Below are 20,076 nucleotides of genomic sequence, written 5' to 3'. Positions count from 1 at the left end.
GGAGTGGTACAATACTCCCCTTTTGATTGGGGGTTAGTCAGGGGGATCTCCCCCTGGACAATTTTGAAATACAGGTATGAAATGGTGGCCTCTGGTGCATTTCTGGGTCTAAATTTTGAGGGCCATCTTTGATGAGTACAAGTCACTTCTCGGCCAAGTGGGGTGGGGTGGGGGAAAGGGGCCTTGGTCGGGCCCGAGTTGACCAGTGAGAACAAGTTATATAACTCTAGGTTTTATTTCAGCACAGTTATGCACCTTTTTAACATAGATGTGTTTTGAAAGTTTTGCATGTAATCATGTTTTTCAGAAACGTTTTCTTAATAAATAAACATCATGCATATCGTGAGCGACCTCAAGGATCGGGTTTAATAACTTTTGCTTTACATTTTGGCAAAATTATGCCCCTTTTATGTTGAGCCCACTTGCGGAATCGAAGACATAATAAACTTTTGTCAAAATGGCTGTTTTGTGTATGTATGTGTTTGTGCTTGTGTCCTTCCAGATTATTTTGTCTGGATCATAACTTTGATGTGCATGAAGCAATCTTGTGCCATGTGCAAACCCCAGGTTCCTATCTCATAGGTCAAGGTCACAGTTGGAGGTCATAGGTCATGTCAGATCTTGTCCGGCCCATAATTTTGACATGCACTGAGAAAACTTCTTAATTTTTGGCAGGAATGTTTAACTCAGTGATATGGAGTGTCATGTGCAATTCCCCGTTTCCTATCTCAAAGGCCAAGGTCACAGTTTGGGTGGGGTCAAAGGGCGGTTCGATATGTTGCACGTTGGCATCTAGTCATTTACAAATAGAAGCATGACCTATTTTACTGAATGCTTTCAAAGTTGTAAAATTGTCAGCATATAATAGAAATTGTCATTACTTTCCTGTTCGGGAAAGTATATGTTCAAAACGGGAAAGTGCTGAAAATGGTAAGTTTTCTTAAATATCCTTCAACTTTGAGCTTGAATATCTCAAAGACGATAATGTTTAAAATATTTGCCTTCTGTAGAATTTTAGATCATTGTTTTAAGAATAGATTCAAGCAATTAATATGTACCTCCAATGTATTCTGTGATGCCCGGGGCCCATACACCAAGGTATATAAAAACTGGGCATTTTCTTTCCCGATCGGGAATTTTTTCAATCTATATTTCCCGATCGGGAAAGTGAAAAGGGCAATCCCCAACTTTCCCGAACGGGAAAGTTCCCCGACTGATATCCCGTATAAAAGGTAAATGTCTCAAATGATAGTTACTTTAGTGGATATCCTACCTCTGTGACCTATTTGCCCTCAAGGAATTTACATTATTGTTTGACAAGAAAAACTTTTAAATTGTTGGTCCAAAAATACATGTACAAAGATTATTTAAAACTTATTAAAAACCGCAATGACATCACATTGCTTTATTTTAAAATCGCATTTCTATTTACGTTCACGAGTTCACGTAACCTATTCTGTCGCACTAACAGAAATCTGTTTGCCAAAAATCGTTTTACTCCATGTATTGAAATTGCTGCCGCTTTTTCATAATTTAAGATTTTTTTTATTCTGTTTTTTTTTTGTACTTTCTGGTCAAAAGTCTGAATTTTATGCCCAGAATATTCATCATTTATTTACTTTTAGAAAGAAGTAAGTAACTAAGATCGCGCTGTTTGAATTTTTACAATTGATTATATGAAAATTTGACCGTTTTTATAGAATTTTGCCTACATTTCTGTCGATATCTTATTAAAATCATTATAGAATTCAAATAGTATTATTTCTCAAGGGGTGTTGAAAACTTGAAGCGTAAATGTTAAAACAAGAGCTGTCACTAATGGTGACAAATGCCCCCGCAGCACCTTGACCTTTGACCTGGTGACCTAAAAGTCAGTAGGGGTCGTGTACTCAGTAAGTACTATCAGCATGTGAAGTTTGAAGGTCCTGGGTGCAGTGGTTCGCGAGTAAAGTGCCTTCATGCAAAAAGTTAACGTTGTGACAAACGAACTAACAAACAAGGACAGTTGAAAACTAATATGCCTCCCTTCGGGGGCATAAAAATGAATGCACTACGGATGGTTTTTGTGTACATTCGATGTAGATATTAGGATAGGTCGCACGTGCTTGTGGAATGGAAAATTACCGGCATGACGTTTTGATATCTTTATGATTCGCGGGTAAATTCCAGTCAATCCAGGTAGCGACTGAACCATCTCATAATTTGTTAACGTTTTGGAGATGTAATTTCGGAATTTTGGTAAGGCCACCCTTAAAAATATGTTCGTTTGCCGCTTCCGACCCAGTACTTGGACTAGGTTGGTAGGTCGGTATTTTTTTTTTTTTTTTCGAAATAAGTGAAAGAATCCTCATTATCAGCCTGTTGCTGTTTAAACATTAACATCCTTTCTTCTTGGATGCTGAACACATCAATGAAATATTAGGAACTCGAATGAAAAATATATACTCGACCATTTCAGAAACGGCCACTGGCCTACAGAAACGAAATAGATTCAAGCTCTGAAGCATGTATTTTCATTTGGTTGTAGATCTAGAACATTTTGTTTACCATTCCAAAAAAATTTGAACATGACTGCTGACACGAAAATTTTAACGCATTATACTAAATTTTCTGTAAACACGCGGGCCCTCATGGAAGGCACGTGCAGTTTTCCCACCAAAAAAATTGAAGAACGTCAGCTTCCGTTTCATTTGAAATCCATTATGGCGTATAAGATGGGGCGATATTTAATACAAATTTTATAACGCAAATACTAAATTTTCTGTAAAATCGTGGACAATACCAAGAACATCATGGAAGGCACGTGCAGATTTCCCGCCAAAATAATTGAAGAAACGTCTGCTTCCCGTTCCATTTGGAAATCCATTATGACGTATAAAATGGGCCGATATTTACGTGTTTTCATTAGTTAAGACTGGCTCTTTACAACTTGCGCCCACGTTCAACCAAATATTCGGAAAGTCTACATACAACAAGAGCTGTCGGATGACAGCACGCTCGACTATTCGAAGAATTGATTGAAGAATGGGGTCAAAATATTTCCATAGTTTTTCAGACTAAACAAAACAAGAGGACCATGATGGTCCTGAATCGCTCACCTATCCCCACATGACCCAGTGTTGAACTGAGTATGACGTCGTTATTTCTATTATTTGACAAAGTGACCTAGTTTTTCAGCACATGTGACATAGATATCATCAAGATAAAAAATTCTGACCAATTTTCATGAAGATCCATTGAAAAATATGGCCTCTAGAGAGGTCACAAGGTTTTTCTATTATTTGACCTTATGACCTAGTTTTTGAAGGCACGTGACCCACTTTTAAACTTGACCTAGATATCATCAAGGTGAACATTCTCACCAATTTTCATGAAGATCTCGTGAAAAATATGGCCTCTAGAGAGGTCACAAGGTTTTTCTATTTTTCGACCTACTGACCTAGTTTTTGATGGCACATGACCCAGTTACGAACCTGACCTAGATATCATCAAGCTGAACAGTCTCACAAATTTTCATGAAGATCCATAGAAAAATATGGCCTCTAGAGAGGTCACAAGGTTTTTCTATTTTTAGACCTACTGACCTAGTTTTTGACCCCACGTGACCCAGTTTCAAACTTGACCTAGATATCATCAAGGTGAACCTTCTGACCAATATTCATGAAGATCTCATGAAAAATATGGCCTCTAGAGAGGTCACAAGGTTTTTCTATTTTTAGATCTACTGACCTAGTTTTTAACCCCACGTGACCCAGTTTCGAACTTGATCTAGATATCATCAAGGTGAACATTCTGACAAATTTTCATGAAGATCCATTGAAAAATATGGCCTCTAGAGAGGTCACAAGGTTTTTCTATTTTTAGACCTACTGACCTAGTTTTTGACCGCACGTGACCCAGTTTCGAACTTGACCTAGATATCATCAAGGTGAACATTCTGACCAATTTTCATGAAGATCTCATGAGAAATATGGCCCCTAGAAAGGTCACAAGGTTTTTCTATTTTTAGACCTACTGACCTAGTTTTTGATCCCACATGACCCAGTATCGAACTTGACCTAGATATCATCAAGGTGAACATTCTGACCAATATCCATGAAGATCTCATGAAAAATATGGCCTCTAGAGAGGTCACAAGGTTTTTCTATTTTTAGATCTACTGACCTAGTTTTTACCCCCACGTGACCTAGTTTCGAACTTGACCTAGATATCATCAAGCTGAACATTCTGACAAATTTTCATGAAGATCCATTGAGAAATATGGCCTCTAGAGAGGTCACAAGGTTTCTCTATTTTTAGACCTAATGACCTAGTTTTTGACCCCACGTGACCCAGTTTCAAACTTGACCTAGATATCATCAAGGTTAACATTCTGACCAATATTCATGAAGATCTCATGAAAAATATGGCCTCTAGAGAGGTCACAAGGTTTTTCTATTTTTAGACCTACTGACCTAGTTTTTGACCCCACGTGACCCAGTTTCGAACTTGACCTAGATATCATCAAGGTGAACATTCTGACCAATATTCATGAAGATCTCATGAAATATATGGCCTCTAGAGAGGTCACAAGGTTTTTCTATTTTTAGACCTACTGACCTAGTTTTTGACCCCACGTGACCCAGTTTCGAACTTGACCTAGATATCATCAAGATGAACATTCTGACCAATTTTCATGAAGATCTTGTGAAATATATGGCCTCTAGAGAGGTCACAAGGTTTTTTCTATTTTTAGACCTACTGACCTAGTTTTTGAGGGCACGTGACCCAGTTTCGAACTTGACCTAGATATCATCAAGGTGAACATTCTGACCAATTTTCATAAAGATCCCATGAAAAATGTGACCTCTAGAGTGGTCACAAGCAAAAGTTTACGGACGGACGCACGGACGGACGACGGACGCCGCGCGATCACAAAAGCTCACCTTGTCACTTTGTGACAGGTGAGCTAAAAATGGATTAAACAAAAAATGTTCCTGTATTTGTGGATTTTGATTAGTCTTGCACTAACTGGCAATGTGTGACCATGATGGCAAATATGTTAAGTTATATGTCTGACAAAACATGGACTTATATGAAAAATTTAACTAATTTCCAAGTCCAAAAAGGGCCATAATTCAGTCAAAATAGTTGACAGAGTTATGTACTCTTGCCTACAGATGGAAATCATGTTGATAAACTAGTGTTAAAAGTTTCAAAGCCACAGTTCAAATAGTTTTGACAAAACGCTGACTTGTTAAAACAAGAGGACCATGATGGTCCTGAATCGCTCACCTATCCCCACATGACCCAGTGTTGAACTGAGTATGACGTCGTTATTTCTATTATTTGACAAAGTGACCTAGTTTTTCAGCACATGTGACCTAGATATCATCAAGATAAAAAATTCTGACCAATTTTCATGAAGATCCATTGAAAAATATGGCCTCTAGAGAGGTCACAAGGTTTTTCTATTATTTGACCTAATGACCTAGTTTTTGAAGGCACGTGACCCACTTTTAAACTTGACCTAGATATCATCAAGGTGAACATTCTCACCAATTTTCATGAAGATCTCGTGAAAAATATGGCCTCTAGAAAGGTCACAAGGTTTTTCTATTTTTCTACCTACTGACCTAGTTTTTGACGGCACATGACCCAGTTACGAACCTGACCTAGATATCATCAAGCTGAACAGTCTCACCAATTTTCATGAAGATCTCATGAAAAATATGGCCTCTAGAGAGGTCACAAGGTTTTTCTATTTTTAGACCTACTGACCTAGTTTTTGACCCCACGTGACCCAGTTTCGAACCTGACCTAGATATCATCAAGATGAACCTTCTGACCAATATTCATGAAGATCTCATGAAAAATATGGCCTCTAGAGAGGTCACAAGGTTTTCTATTTTTAGATCTACTGACCTAGTTTTTAACCCCACGTGACCCAGTTTCGAACTTGATCTAGATATCATCAAGGTAAACATTCTGACCAATTTTCATGAAGATCCATTGAAAAATATGGCCTCTAGAGAGGTCACAAGGTTTTTCTATTTTTCTACCTACTGACCTAGTTTTTGACAGCACATGACCCAGTTTCAAACTTGACCTACATATCATCAAGGTGAACATTCTGACCAATTTTCATAAAGATCCATTGAGAAATATGGCCTCTAGAGAGGTCACAAGGTTTTTCTATTTTTAGACCTACTGACCTAGTTTTTGATCCCACATGACCCAGTATCGAACTTGACCTAGATATCATCAAGGTGAACATTCTGACCAATATTCATGAAGATCTCATGAAAAATATGGCCTCTAGAGAGGTCACAAGGTTTTTTCTATTTTTAGATCTACTGACCTAGTTTTTACCCCCACGTGACCCAGTTTCGAACTTGACCTAGATATCATCAAGCTGAACATTCTGACCAATTTTCATGAAGATCCATTGAGAAATATGGCCTCTAGAGAGGTCACAAGGTTTCTCTATTTTTAGTCCTAATGACCTACTTTTTGACCCCACGTGACCCAGTCTCGAACTTGACCATGATATTATCAAGGTGAACATTCTGACCAATATTCATGAAGATCTCATGAAAAATATGGCCTGTAGAGAGGTCACAAGGTTTTTCTATTTTTAGACCTACTGACCTAGTTTTTGACGGCACGTGACCCAGTTTCGAACTTGACCTAGATATCATCAAGGTGAACATTCTGACCAATATTCATGAAGATCTCATGAAAAATATGGCCTCTAGAGAGGTCACAAGGTTTTTCTATTTTTAGACCTACTGACCTAGTTTTTGACCCCACGTGACCCAGTTTCGAACTTGACCTAGATATCATCAAGGTGAACATCCTGACCAATTTTCATGAAGATCTTGTGAAATATATGGCCTCTAGAGAGGTCACAAGGTTTTTCTATTTTTAGACCTACTGACCTAGTTTTTGACGGCACGTGACCCAGTTTCGAACTTGACCTAGATATCATCAAGGTGAACATTCTGACCAATTTTCATAAAGATCCCATGAAAAATGTGACCTCTAGAGTGGTCACAAGCAAAAGTTTACGGACGGACGGACGCACGCACGGACGGACGACGGACGCCGCGCGATCACAAAAGCTCACCTTGTCACTTTGTGACAGGTGAGCTAAAAAAACTGAACAAATTTCAAAGTCCAAAAAGGGCCATAATTCAGTCAAAATAGTTGTCAGAGTTATGTACTCTTGCCTACAGATGGAAATCATAATGATAAACAAGTGTTTAAAGTTTAAAAGCCAAAATGTCAAATAGTCTTGACAAAATTCCAAGTTCAAAAAGGGCCATAATTCATCCAAAAAAAACGAGAGAGTTACGTACTCTTGCCTATTGATAGAGACTATTATACTGAACAAGATATAAAAGTTTCAAAGTCATATGTCATACACTTTACACAAAATATAAACTGGTACGAAAAACTTAACCAAGATTTCTAAGTCAAAAGGGGCCATAATTCAGACAAAATGCTTGATAGAGTTATGTACTCTTGTCTACAACTGGACATTGTGATGGTAAACAAGTGTTGAAAGTTTCAAAGCTTTATCTCAAAAGACTTTGTCAAAATGTGGACTGGTACGAAAAACTTAACCAAGATTTCTAAGTCAAAAAGGGGCCATAATTCAACCAAAATGCTTGATGGAGTTATGTACTCTTGCCTACAACTGGACATGGTGATGGTAAACAAGTGTTGAAAGTTTCAAAGCTTTTTCTCAAAAGACTTTGTCAAAATATGAACTGGTACGAAAAACTTAACCAAGATTTCTAAGTCAAAAGGGGCCATAATTCAGTCAAAATGCTTGACAGAGTTATGTACTCTTGCCTATAACTGGACATGGTGATGGTAAACAAGTGTTGAAAGTTTCAAAGCTTTATCTCAAAAGACTTTGTCAAAATGTGGACTGGTACGAAAAACTTAACCAGGGTGTGACGCCGTGGTGAGTAGGATAGCTCTACTTATTCTTCGAATAGTCGAGCTAAAAATGTATACTTAGACGATATATATAGATCTAGCAATACTGTTTTGGAAAAATCCTGTTTAGTCAATTTTATTTTAAAACGTACATGTATCATCGGCATGTCCCGACGCCAACAAGGCTTGTCATTTCTCTGAACACGATTTATCGAAAATTAGTCACGAGTTTTTAGAATAACGATATCACGCAGTACATGTTTTAGTAAACATGTTTTCAAACACTTAAAAATGCTAAAATGCGAAAATAACACACTGTGATCATTTTGGTCACATACTACATTTGTACTTATAGAATAACAGTTAATAAGACAGATAAGCTTCGGAAACGATAAGTATTTCGCAAGTCTCATCTTTTTTTTTTACAACATCGTAAAACAGCTGAATTTGTCAGTGGTGATTTAAAGTAAAACAAGAGCTGTCGGAGGACAGCAATGCTCGACTATTCAACAGCCTTGTCGATTGAATGAATAAGGAAGTCGAAAAAGGGGCATAATTTAGTAAAAAAAAAAAAAAAAAAAAAAAAAAAGCAAAATAGGGTTATGGAACCTGCATAGTGCTTATCAGCTCATGACAGTGGACAAGTGTGTGAAGTTTCAATCCTTTCCCATAAGTGGGTACTGAGATACCAGCTTACATATAAGAATTTAACCAAATATCTATGTTGAAAAAGGGGCATAATTTTGTAAAAAAGCAAAATAGAGTTATGGGACCTACTTTGTGCATGTCAGATCATGACAGTGAACAAGTGTGTGAAGTTTCAATCCATTCCCATTAGTGAGTACTGAGATACCAGCTTACATACAAAACCTTAACCAAAAATTTCTAAGTCGAAAAAGGGGCATAATTTTGTAAAAAAGCAAACTAGAGTTATGGAACCTGTGAAATGAAATTCAGTTTATCCCATTTAATAAGTGTGTGAAGATTAAACCTTTCCCCATTAGGGTTCTGAGTACCGCTTACATAAAAAACCTTAAACCAAAATTTTTTTATTTAAAAAAGGGGGCAAAATTTTTGTAACGGGGGCCATGAGGCCCTAACGCCACCTGTTATCTTGCATTTAAAGGGACAAGTTTTCAATAAAAAGATCAAATAGAAATCATCAAAAAAATTTATGAGAAAAATTTAAAATTTTTTTTAAAGTAACTTTAAAAAAAAAGATTTGAAAACTTTTTGTAGAGGTCCACTAGGCAATGCACAGTAAATTCTAACTCTTCTGGTTTTTTTTTTAAAAAATTTTGAAGATTTTTCTATGTCAATCAGAACCCCATGGGGAAAGGGTAAATTTGCCCCAGGGGTCATGTTTGAAAAAAATTTTGAAAAAGTCAAAAAGGCAATCTACTGTCAAAACAAAGATCTGGGCCCTTTGGTTTATTTTTAGAATTTTTTTTAAAGATTTTCCCTATGTAAAATCAAGGACCCCTAGGGGGAGAAAATTTGCCCCCGGGGGAAAAGGTTTGAAAAAATTTGTAGGGCCCATGGAAATGCTACATTTTAAATACTAGTCTCTACCCTTTTATTTTATTTTTAGAAAATTTTTAAAGATTTTCCAAAGAAAATAAAGTGACCTCTGGGGCGGGGTCAATTTTGCCCCCAGGGGGTCATGATAAAAAAATTTTTTGTAGAGGTCCACTAGTTAATGCTAATGTGAAATATCAAAGCCTAGCCTTCGGGTTTTTTTTTTAAAAAAACTTTTAAAGTTTTTCCGTTGTAAAGTCAAGTGACCCTAGGGGGGGGGTAAATTTTGACCCCCGGGCAAAATTTTGAACAATTTTAGTAAGGCAACTAGCAAGCTACATGTCAAAAAATTAAAGCCTAGGGTTTCTTTTTTTTGAGAAAAAGTTTTTTTAAATTTTTTTTAAAGTAAAATCAAGTGACCCCTGGGGGGGGGTCAATTTTGACCCCGGGGCCATGTTTTAAAACAAATTTTGAAAGGGGTCCACTAGGCAATGCTAATGTGAAATACTAAGCTTTAGGCCTTCTGGTTTATTTTTAAAATTTTTTGAAGTTTTTCCTAGAAAATCAAGTGCCCCCGGGGGCAGAGTAAATTTTTGACCCGGGGTCATGATTTGAACTTTTTTGTAGGGGCCCATAGGCAATGCTAATGCAAATTCTAACTCAAAGGCTCGGGTTTTTTGAGAAGAAGTTTTTTTTAATTTTTTTAAATTGTAAAAAAAGTGACCCCTGGGGGGGGTCAATTTTGCCCCGGGGGGTCATGATTTGAAAAAATTTGGGTAGAGGTCCACTGGGCAATGCTTCACACCAAAATATCAAAGCTCTGGGTCTTCTGGTTTTTTTGAGAAGAAATTTTTAAATTTTTTCCTTTCGGTTCCCAAAGGGCAACCAGGTTCTGCATGAAAATTAAATTCTTGAAAAATTTTTTGAAAGGGGGCCATCCAAGGAACATCCCTGTGAAGTTTCATAAAAATTTGGGCCTGTTGGTTTAGGGGGAGATGTTTTTTTAAAGGAAAGTGTGGGAGGGGAAGCCGGGGACGGACGACGCCGGACGTTGAGCGATCAAAAACCTAACCCTGAGCACTTTGTGCTCAGGTGAGCAAAAAAAAGCAAAATAGATTTTGGGACTTTTTTTTGTGTTTTTTAGATCATGACATGAAAAAGGGTGAAGTTTCAATACTTTCCCCATTGTGATACTGAGATACCAGCTTAATACAAACCCCCTTAAACCCAAAAAAATTTCTAAGTCAAAAAAGGGGGCATAATTTTGTAAACAAGAGGACCATTTGGCCCTGAATCGCTCACCGTCCTCACATGCCCCCGTTTGAAGATATGAGTCTTTTTTCTTTTATTTGATATAGTGACCTAGTTTTGACCCACATGTAACCTATTTTTTGAACTTCCAATATCATAAAGATAAAAATTCTGACATTTTCATGAAATCCATTAAAAAATATGACCCTAGAGAGGAAAAGGTTTTTCTTTTATTTGCCAAAGACCTAGTTTTTGAGGCCAGACCACTGTTGATCTTGACCTAATATTATCAAGGGGAACATTCTCACCAAATTTTTAAAATAAAGATTCCAAAAAAATATGGCCTCAAACAGGTCACGTTTTCTTTTTTTGACCTACTGACCTTTTTTTGACTGCACAAAAAACCCATTTTCGAATCTGCCCTAGATATCATAAAGGGGAACTTTCACCAATTTTCATAAGACCATTAAAATATGCCTCTGGGGAGGCAAAAGGATTTTCTATTTTTAGACCTACTGACCTATTTTTTGCCCAAAACGTGACCCATTTTCGAACTTGCCCTGATATCATCAAGATGAAAATTCTGACCAAATTTCATGAAGATCCAAAAAAATTGGGCCCTCTAGAGGGGTCAAAAGGGTTTTTTATTTTTAGACCTATGACCTAGTTTTTGACACCACTGCCCCAGTTTCGATCTTGACCTAAAACAAGATGAACATTCTGCCAAAATTTTCATGAAGTCCATAAAAAAATATGGCCTCTAAGAGGTCAAAAAGGTTTTTTATTTTTAGCCCTACTGACCTAGTTTTGACTGCACATGACCCATTTTCCCGAACTTGACCTAGATATCATCAAGAGAACATTCGCCCAAATTTCCATAAAGACCAGAAAATTGCCCTCTACATGGCACAAGCAAAATTTTACGGATGGATGCGCGTGATCAAAAAAGTCCCTTGTCACTTCGTGAAGGTGACTAAAAAGCAAAGTAGATTTTGGGAACCCTGTGCAATGTAAGTCTTTTTATCACAATGAAAAAGTGTGTGAATTTTTTTTAAATCCGAAACCAGTTCATAAAAAAACTTAACCAAAGGGGACGCGGATCATGGGCGAGCCAATAGTTTTACATTCTATGAAAGTCGAGCTAAAAAAACGTTACGGGCAACCTATCTTTTTCTGAAAATTGCGACAACTAACAGAAAGTTCACCTGCAATTCAATTTATTTTTTTTCAATGACATGGAAATTAATGTTTTTTTTGTGTAAATATTCAAAAAGGGACCATTGGTCCTAAGCTCACCTTTCCCAAATGACCCATTTTTGAGTAGACGTCGTTTTTTTATTTTTTGATTTACTGCCCTATTTTTTTGATCATTGACCCATTTTTGAATTTTGCCCTAGATATTAAAAAGAAAAAATTCTGCCCAAAATTTTCATGAAGACCTTGAAAAATAGGGTTCTAAGGGGTCACAAGTTTTTCTATTATTTAAAACCTTTTACCTAGTTTTCGCAGGTTGTACCCGTTTTGAACTTGACCTAGATATCTCAAGGTGAACATTCTCACAAAATTTTTAGAAGATTCATAAAAAAATATGGCCCTAAAGGTCCAAGGTTTTTTTTTAATTTGCCCTACTGACCTAGTTTTTTTGGCACGTGCCCCCAGTTTAAAAACCTGACCTAGATATCACAAGAAAAATTTCTGACAAATTTTTTTTGGGATTCCATTCCAAGTATGGCCTCTAGAGAGGTCACAAGGTTTTTTTTTTAGCCTACTGACTATTTTTGACTGCCATGACCCTGTTTAAAAATTTGAACTAGATATCATCAAATGAAAATTAAACCCAATTTTCATACAGACCCCAAAAAAAAAAGGGCCTTTAGAGAGGTCCAATTTTTTTCTATTATTTGACCACTGACCTATTTTTTGATGGCACGTGCCAGTTCAACTTGACTAGATATCATAAAGAAAAACTTTCAGCCCAGCTTTCATACAGATCCGAGAAAAAAATGGCCAAAAGAGGTCACGGGTTTTTTCATTTTTTTTCCTTCTCCTAGTTTTTGGGCCCCGTGCCCCCTTTTAAAATTTGAACTAGATATCAAAAGGTGACATTCTGCCAATTTTCATGAAGATCCATGAAATAAGGGCCTCAGAAGGTCAAAAGGTTTTTCTATTTTTAGACCTATGACCTAGTTTTTTGACTCACATGCCCCATTTTTTCGAACTTGACCTAGATATCTCAAGAGAACTTTTAACCCAACTTTCATACAACCCATGAAAAATAGGGCCCTTTTTGAGGGGTCAAAAGGGTTTTTCTATTATTCCCTACTGACCTAGTTTTTGTTTGGAAATGACCCAGTTTTAATTTGACCTAGATATCATCAAGGTAACGTTCGACCAATTTTCATGAAGATCTTGTGAAATATATCCCAAGAGGTCAAAAGGTTTTTCTATTTTTGGGACCACGACCTTTTTTTGAAGGCACATGACCCATTTTCGAACTTAACCGATATCATCAAAGTGAAAACATTCTGAAAAATTTCATGAAGATCTTGTAAATTTAAATGGCCTTAGAGAGGTCACAAGGTTTTTCTTTTTTGACCTACGCCTTTTTTTAACGGCACTGCCCCATTTCAACTTGACCTAGATATCATCAAGGGAACATCTGACCAATTTCAAAGATCCCATGAAAAATGTGACCTTAGAGGGGTCACAAGAAAAATTTTAGGGACCAGGGGACGGACGACGGACACCGCGCGCAAAAAAGCTCCCCTTGTCACTTTGGAAGGTGAGCAATAAAAAGGATTTTCCCCGATCTTTAGAATTAGCATTGACTAAAAAATTTTAATCCTTATTGACCCTTTGATTCTGGCAATCTAACCAAACAATTCGGCAGAAAAACAGACAAAACACGTGCGCCACAGCTTAAATACATTTTGGGGCTAGCTTTTTGGGCCCATACCTTTAAAGAAAACGAGGGTAAAAACGCAGTATAAAAAAACTTTAAAAAAGAGGATGTCAAGGTCATTATGATAGAGGTTTCCTACGACTTTGAATTTTCTTAAAAAAAAAACTTTGGAATGGACTAGTGCCCTCCAAATAATGAAAGAAAATTTCCCTTTCTTATATGGATGACGATGATTCCTGATACAAAGGGACTATTTTCTGCCCGGGAAAAAAAATGGGTACATGTATTTATAAACATGCGAATCACAAGGATTTTGTCAATTTTTTATACTAATGTATTTGTATGGGCAAAGAAAAAACGCTCATTTTAGGGAAAAGTAATCTCCATAAGGAAAATTTTTTTCCAATTCAAGCACTTTTCGCTTCACTTCGTTTTTTTTCTGGAAACTCGTTACTGCAAAGCATTCTATTTTTTTCCCCGTTTTACTTTTGGTCGTAGCAAAACTTTTTATTACAAGATATGAAATTACTGTCCCCAAAATGTCATATAAATTGTCTACCAATGGGCCCCTGGCGAGTGGTAAGCCTCCAGCTTTTACGCCGTCAGCATGGGTTCGAATTCTGCTAACCATCAAAATTATCTATGTAATGTAATTGTATCCATATTTCCTGTATCTTTTTTGTAAAGGGACAGTTTTTTGAAAAAGTCCCTTTTTTGAATAAAACACTTGTCCTACTCGCGAATATTTTCTGTTGCATTTTTTGTAGAAAAAGGGTTTTTCGGAACTTTATGATGAACAAAGAAGTATAAAATATTTTTATAGCATTTTTGGGTGAAGAAGAATATTAATGTTGATAGTAGAGTAGTTTTTCATGAAATTGAACGAAAATCTGAATTAATGCGTAAATTTTACCATCGGAAATCGAAATTTTATGGTAACACGGGACTTCTCCTTAAACAACGAGATGGGTCTGCGCTCATATTAAATTAAAAAATTAAATGAATCGTTATCTAATTCATTTACTGAAAATTAATTACGGAAACAAAGAATATTTATGAGTTCTGGTCAGTGCATTAAAACGCCACCCGCCCCTTGGATACATGGCGGGAAATATGGAAAAGGGCTCCGCGGGTTTTTTCGACATTACGCGTGTGCGGAACAGGAAATAATCGGTGGCACGATTACTTTTGTCGGACGTTTAAAAATCATATGGCGACTTTCCAGCTTTTATGGTAGGGAAGACCCCAGGGCCCCTCCGTGCATTATTTCACACACGGGCACCTGGGTAGAACCCCCGACTTCCCTAAAGCCAGCTGGATGGCTTTCCTCACAGAAAATTCAACGCCCCCAGTGAGGCTCGAACCCACATCGATGAGGGCAAGTGATTTGAAGTCAGGGGACCTTAACCACCAGCCCCGGAGGCCCCCAAATATGGGCATAATGTGGCCCTAAAGTGTTTTTAACTAGCATTCCTTTGATTGACCCCATGACCAGTTTTTGCTAAAATGACCCCGATTAACTTGACCCAAAGATCACCAAGTTTAAAATTCTAAGTTTCATGAAGAACAGTCATAAATGTTTCCTCTAAAGTGTTAACAAGTTTTTTCCTTTTATTTTACCTAGTGACATAGTTTCTGACCCCCTGACCCAATTTTTAAAATTTTCCCAAAGACACAAGTTTAACATTCTGACCAAGTCCCTTAAAATTGGTCATAAATACTTTTTCCTTTGATTTGACCCCCTGACTAGTTTTGACCCGAAAAGACCCAGATTCAACTTTCATAAAATCTCAACTTAACATTTTGACTAAGTTTTATGAAGATACAGTCATAAAAATGGCCCTTTCAGTGTTTCAAGCTTTTTTTTTTTGATTTGAGCTGGGGACTTATTTTTTACCCACCTAACCCAGATTTTAAAATTGAGCTATAGATCTACAGTGTTCGAAATTCACGTAGTCCGACAGCCCTGGCTACCAAATTTTTACTCGGGGTACCGATTTTCCCCAAAATACAACCCCTGGGCACCTAATTTTCCTCATTTTTTTAAAAAACAAAGCTGTCGAGGGCAGCAAACGCTCGACTATTCAAACCTTTTCAATTGAATGAATACAAAAGTTGAAAAAGGGGGATAATTTTGTAAAAAGCAAAGTAGAGGGATTTAACATCTGCACTGCTTTCATATCATACATGAACAAGTGGGAAGTTTTTCAAACCTTTTTATTTGTGGATACTGAGATACCAGCTTACAACAAAAATTAACCAAAAAACCCCGAAAAAGGGGATATTTTTTAAAAAAAAAGTAGAGTTTTGGGGGCTTTGCTTAGTGCAGTCAGATATACAGTGAAACAATAGTGAAGTTTTAATCCATTCCCATTTGTAAGTCGAGATACCACTTTTCATACAAAACCTTAAAACCCAAAAATTTTTAAGTTGAAAAGGGGGATAATTTTTTAAAAAAGCAAAATAGAGTTTTTGGGCCTGTGCAATGAGGGCAGTTCATCACAGGATAAGTGTGTGAAGTTTCAATCCATTCCCCCCAAATGGGTTTCTGATTACCACTTACATACAAAAATTTAAACCAAAATTTCTAAGTTTTAAAAAGGGGGATAATTTTTTAAAAAAAACAAAATAGAGTATGGAACCGTGCAAAGTAAGTCATTTGTCACAGTAATAAGTGTGTGAAGTTTCAAACCTTCCCCTAGTGGGTTACTGGATACCCGCTTCAACAAAACCTTACCAAAATCGGGGCCGACGCCGACGCTGGGCGAGCCAATGCTCTATATTCTATGAATAGTGAGCAAAAATGTAATTAAAAGGTAATGCATCGTGATTTTCCCGACTGAAAACCTTATGGAATTATTGGGTTTTTGCACTCTTTGTGTTGACAACAACACAGTGTCTCAAAACTAAACCCCAGCGCTAATTGGCTGAATACAAACACCCCCTACGTCGGATAATTTGATTACTTTCCACTTCTCGCAAAATCTCAAGTCCTGCAGTAGGCGGATTTAAAAATGCTACCAGAGTTCTGCATGGAAAAATTCTTTGAACAATTGTGAAAGGGGGCCATCCCAAAGGGTCTTCCTGGAAGTTTGGGGTAATTCTGCCCCAAAGGTTTTCAAGAAAGATTTTTTAAAATTTTTTTTACGCACGACGGACCATCAAAAAAAACGGTCAAATAGCCACCTTGTCACTTCGGACAGGTGACTAAAAATTTAAAAGCTACCATGGGCTTTATTACTTCTTTTTTGCTTTTTACAAATGATTCCTAATCCTCGACCTCTAATTCAAAATTTCCCCCGCTTTTCAAATTTCCAAATTTCCCGACCAAATTACAAATTCCTGACTTTTTCCTGACCTTTTTAAAAAAATTCCCCCCCCCCCCCCCCCCCCTTAACCGGGGAACCTGGTTGTGGTTTCAACAAAAAAATTTTTAAAATGATTTTCCTAACAAGTCATTAAAACTTTGGGGCCCCCCCCCCCGAGGCGGGGCCGTATTGACCCAGGGGAAAATTTGAACAATCTTGGTAGAAAACAACTAGATGGTACCCAAATATCAAAGCCCAGGCCATGTGGTTTAATACAAGAAGATTTTCAGAGTTTTCCCTATATAAGTTTTTATAAACCATGAAAACCCCCCCCCCCCCCACCCCCCCAAACCAAAAATTTAAAGGGAAGGGATATGGTTTTGTACAAGAAGATTTTTAAAATTTTCCCTATGTATCTATATAAACCATGTGACCCCCGGGGGGGGGCCGTATTTGACCAGGGGGGTAATTTAACAACCTTTTGGGAGAGGCCAAAGGGGATGCTAACACCAAATCAAAGCCCCCAGGGCCCCGGGTTTTTGGGGAAGAAATTTTTTAAAATTTTTCCTTTTTGGTTTGGGTTTCCCAGCAACCGGGGTTCTGCAGGAAAAAATTCTTTGAACAATTTAAAGGGGACCAACCCAAAAAACATTCCTGTGAAGTTTTGGGGAATTCTGCCAGTGTTTTTAAAAAGACTTTTTTTTAGAAAAGTTGACGGCGGACGACACAACGAGACAGATGGGCACAATACTCAAAATGAGCCTTTGGGTCAGTGAGCTAAAAACCCAGGGGGCCCAATGACCGGTCAAAGTAGTTCACCTGCTCAAATGGTTTAAAATTTTGGGTCACCCTGACCAGACCTTTGACCAGTGTCATTAGGTGTCATCTCCCGGTATGACCAACCTTCCCACAAGTTGCATGATCCATGCCAAACTTCTCAAATTAACCCAGAAATGGTTTTAAATGTTCCGGGGCACTGTATCCTCGCGTTTCCTACTGACCTGTTTTTACAGTTACATCGGTACCAAAATTTATGATCCCAGACCAAGCATTCTCAAATTTTCATACGGAAACCGTTCAACTGTTCGGGTCTTGTGACCCTTGACTACTGACCTCAAGTCAAATCTAACCCCATTTTATGATGTTACATCTGTGTACCAAAAATTATTCATGAAGCTGTTCATAAGTTATTGTCAGGAAACCATGAAAACTGACAAACGTACAGAGAAACTTTGTTTGGCGGGGTATAATGACTAACAGATACAGCAATTACCTGGATCTGGTTGGTGAATGTTCCAGGTGTAAATCGACCAGCAATTGGTGTGCTCCTGCGCAGAAGCAAATTCAAAACAGACCGACCGTAGGCCTGGCAGAGATGATGCACACACGCTGGGTTTTAATTTCAGCAAGGGGCCAGCCGCAGCAAAGCTTCCCAAGTCTTCTCAAATTGTGATGTAAACACCTATAGAAAATTTTCCCAAAATTAAGCGATAATAAATCCCAACCTAGTTTTACAACCAAACATAACACAGTTCTGTTTTTCTTTTATCAACAAACAAGAGCGTCTTAAGACAGAAATGCTCAAAAATCAAATTTTGTGCAGAAGCAGGAAAAATTTCCCAAATGACAATATTTTTGAGTTTTTAATTTAATTCTGCATTAGTTTTTTGGGGATGGAAAACCCGCATGCAAAGAATTTTAAGTTCCCCAGGGGACAAATTTTGGCCAAAATGTGTCAAATTTTGGGACTTGATGCAAAAAACCCATTTTTTAACCCTGAAACACGTGTAAAGTTTCAATTCAATACTGCATTAAAATTTCAGAAGTAACATGATCCAAAACTTTTAACCAGGATCTTTCCCAATCCCAAAAAAGGGTAATTTGCCTTGTGCATATGATTGGGCGATGAGTGGAACAACATTCGTTGAATCAAATCCATTCCGTACAAGACCCGTCAACCGAAATGCCCCCCTGATTGCATTCAGTAAATTTCACAAGGGAAAAGAAATTAAAATGCCAGAAAAAAAATTTCACCCTTTGGTTTTAAACTGACCTTGCCTTTAACCTATTAACCTAACAAGAGATTACAGATTGATCTTGGCACCATCCACTGAGCCATTTTTGAATGTTCCAAATTTCAAGACTAGCTCAAGGCCAAAATCAAGGTCAAATTTCATTTAGGTATAAAACAATGTGTATGTGGTCCAAAATTGAAAGCGGTGGCTTGAGAAATGTGAAAGCAGGTCACTAGATCAATTTCAAGGTAAAGTTCATTTCGGTAGACAGAACTATGCGTGTGCTTCAAATTTGGAGGCTCTAGCTTGAGAAATGTGAAAGTAGGTCACTAGGTCAAAATCAAGGTCAAATTCCATTTCGCAACACAAAACTATGCAAGCGGTCCAAAATTTGAAGCCTGTACCTTCAGAAATGTGAAAGTAGGTCACTAGGTCAATCTCAAGATCAAAGTTCATTTCAGTACACAAAACTATGCTTGTGGTTCAAATTTGAAGGCTGTAGCTTGAGAAATGTGAAAGTAGGTAACTAGGTCAAAATCAAGGTCAAATTTTATTTTGGAACAAAAAACTATCCATGTGGTCCAAATTTGAAGCCTGTACCTTCAAAAATGTGAAAGTAGGTCACTAGGTCAATAACAAGGTCAAAGTTTTTTTTCAGTACACAAACCTATGCATGTGATCCAAATTTGAAGGCTGTAGGTAAAGAAATGTGAAAGTAGGTCACTAGGTCAGGATCAAGGTCAACTCATGTCAAGGTTCATCTTGCCACTCAAAATTATACATGTGGTCCAAATTTGAATGATGTAAGTTATGGACATGAAGATTCTAAGTTTTTCCCTGTATAAGTCTATATGAACCATATGACCTCTGGGACGGGGCCATATTTGACCCGAGAGGGATAACTTGAACAAACTTGGTAGAGAACCACTAAATGATGCTACATTACAAATTACCAAAGCCATAGTCTTTGTGGTTTGGACAAGAAGATTTTCAAAGTTTTTCCCTATATATAAGTATATGTAAACCATGTGTCCCCCAGGGCGGAGCCATATTTGACCCTAGGGGAATAATTTGAATAATCTTAGTAGAGGACCACTAGATGATGTCATATACAAAATATCAAAGCCCTAGGCCCGGTGGTTTTGGACAAGAG

General features: G+C 37.5%; 1 protein-coding gene across 1 annotated transcript in view; it reads right to left on the bottom strand.

Annotated features, from left to right (window-relative positions):
* Positions 1 to 20,076, bottom strand: part of LOC123563989 (40S ribosomal protein SA-like) — a 61,684-nt gene that overhangs the window by 25,837 nt on the left and 15,771 nt on the right. Inside the window, 1 exon segment of the mRNA XM_053536642.1 lies at positions 18,182 to 18,349. Coding sequence (XP_053392617.1) covers positions 18,182 to 18,349 — 168 coding nt within the window.

Source organism: Mercenaria mercenaria, chromosome 2 (genome assembly GCF_021730395.1).
Source record: "Mercenaria mercenaria strain notata chromosome 2, MADL_Memer_1, whole genome shotgun sequence".
Taxonomy (NCBI): domain Eukaryota; kingdom Metazoa; phylum Mollusca; class Bivalvia; order Venerida; family Veneridae; genus Mercenaria; species Mercenaria mercenaria.
The sequence above is the reverse complement of the archived record's forward strand: the minus strand, read 5'-3'. Positions and strand labels throughout refer to the sequence as shown.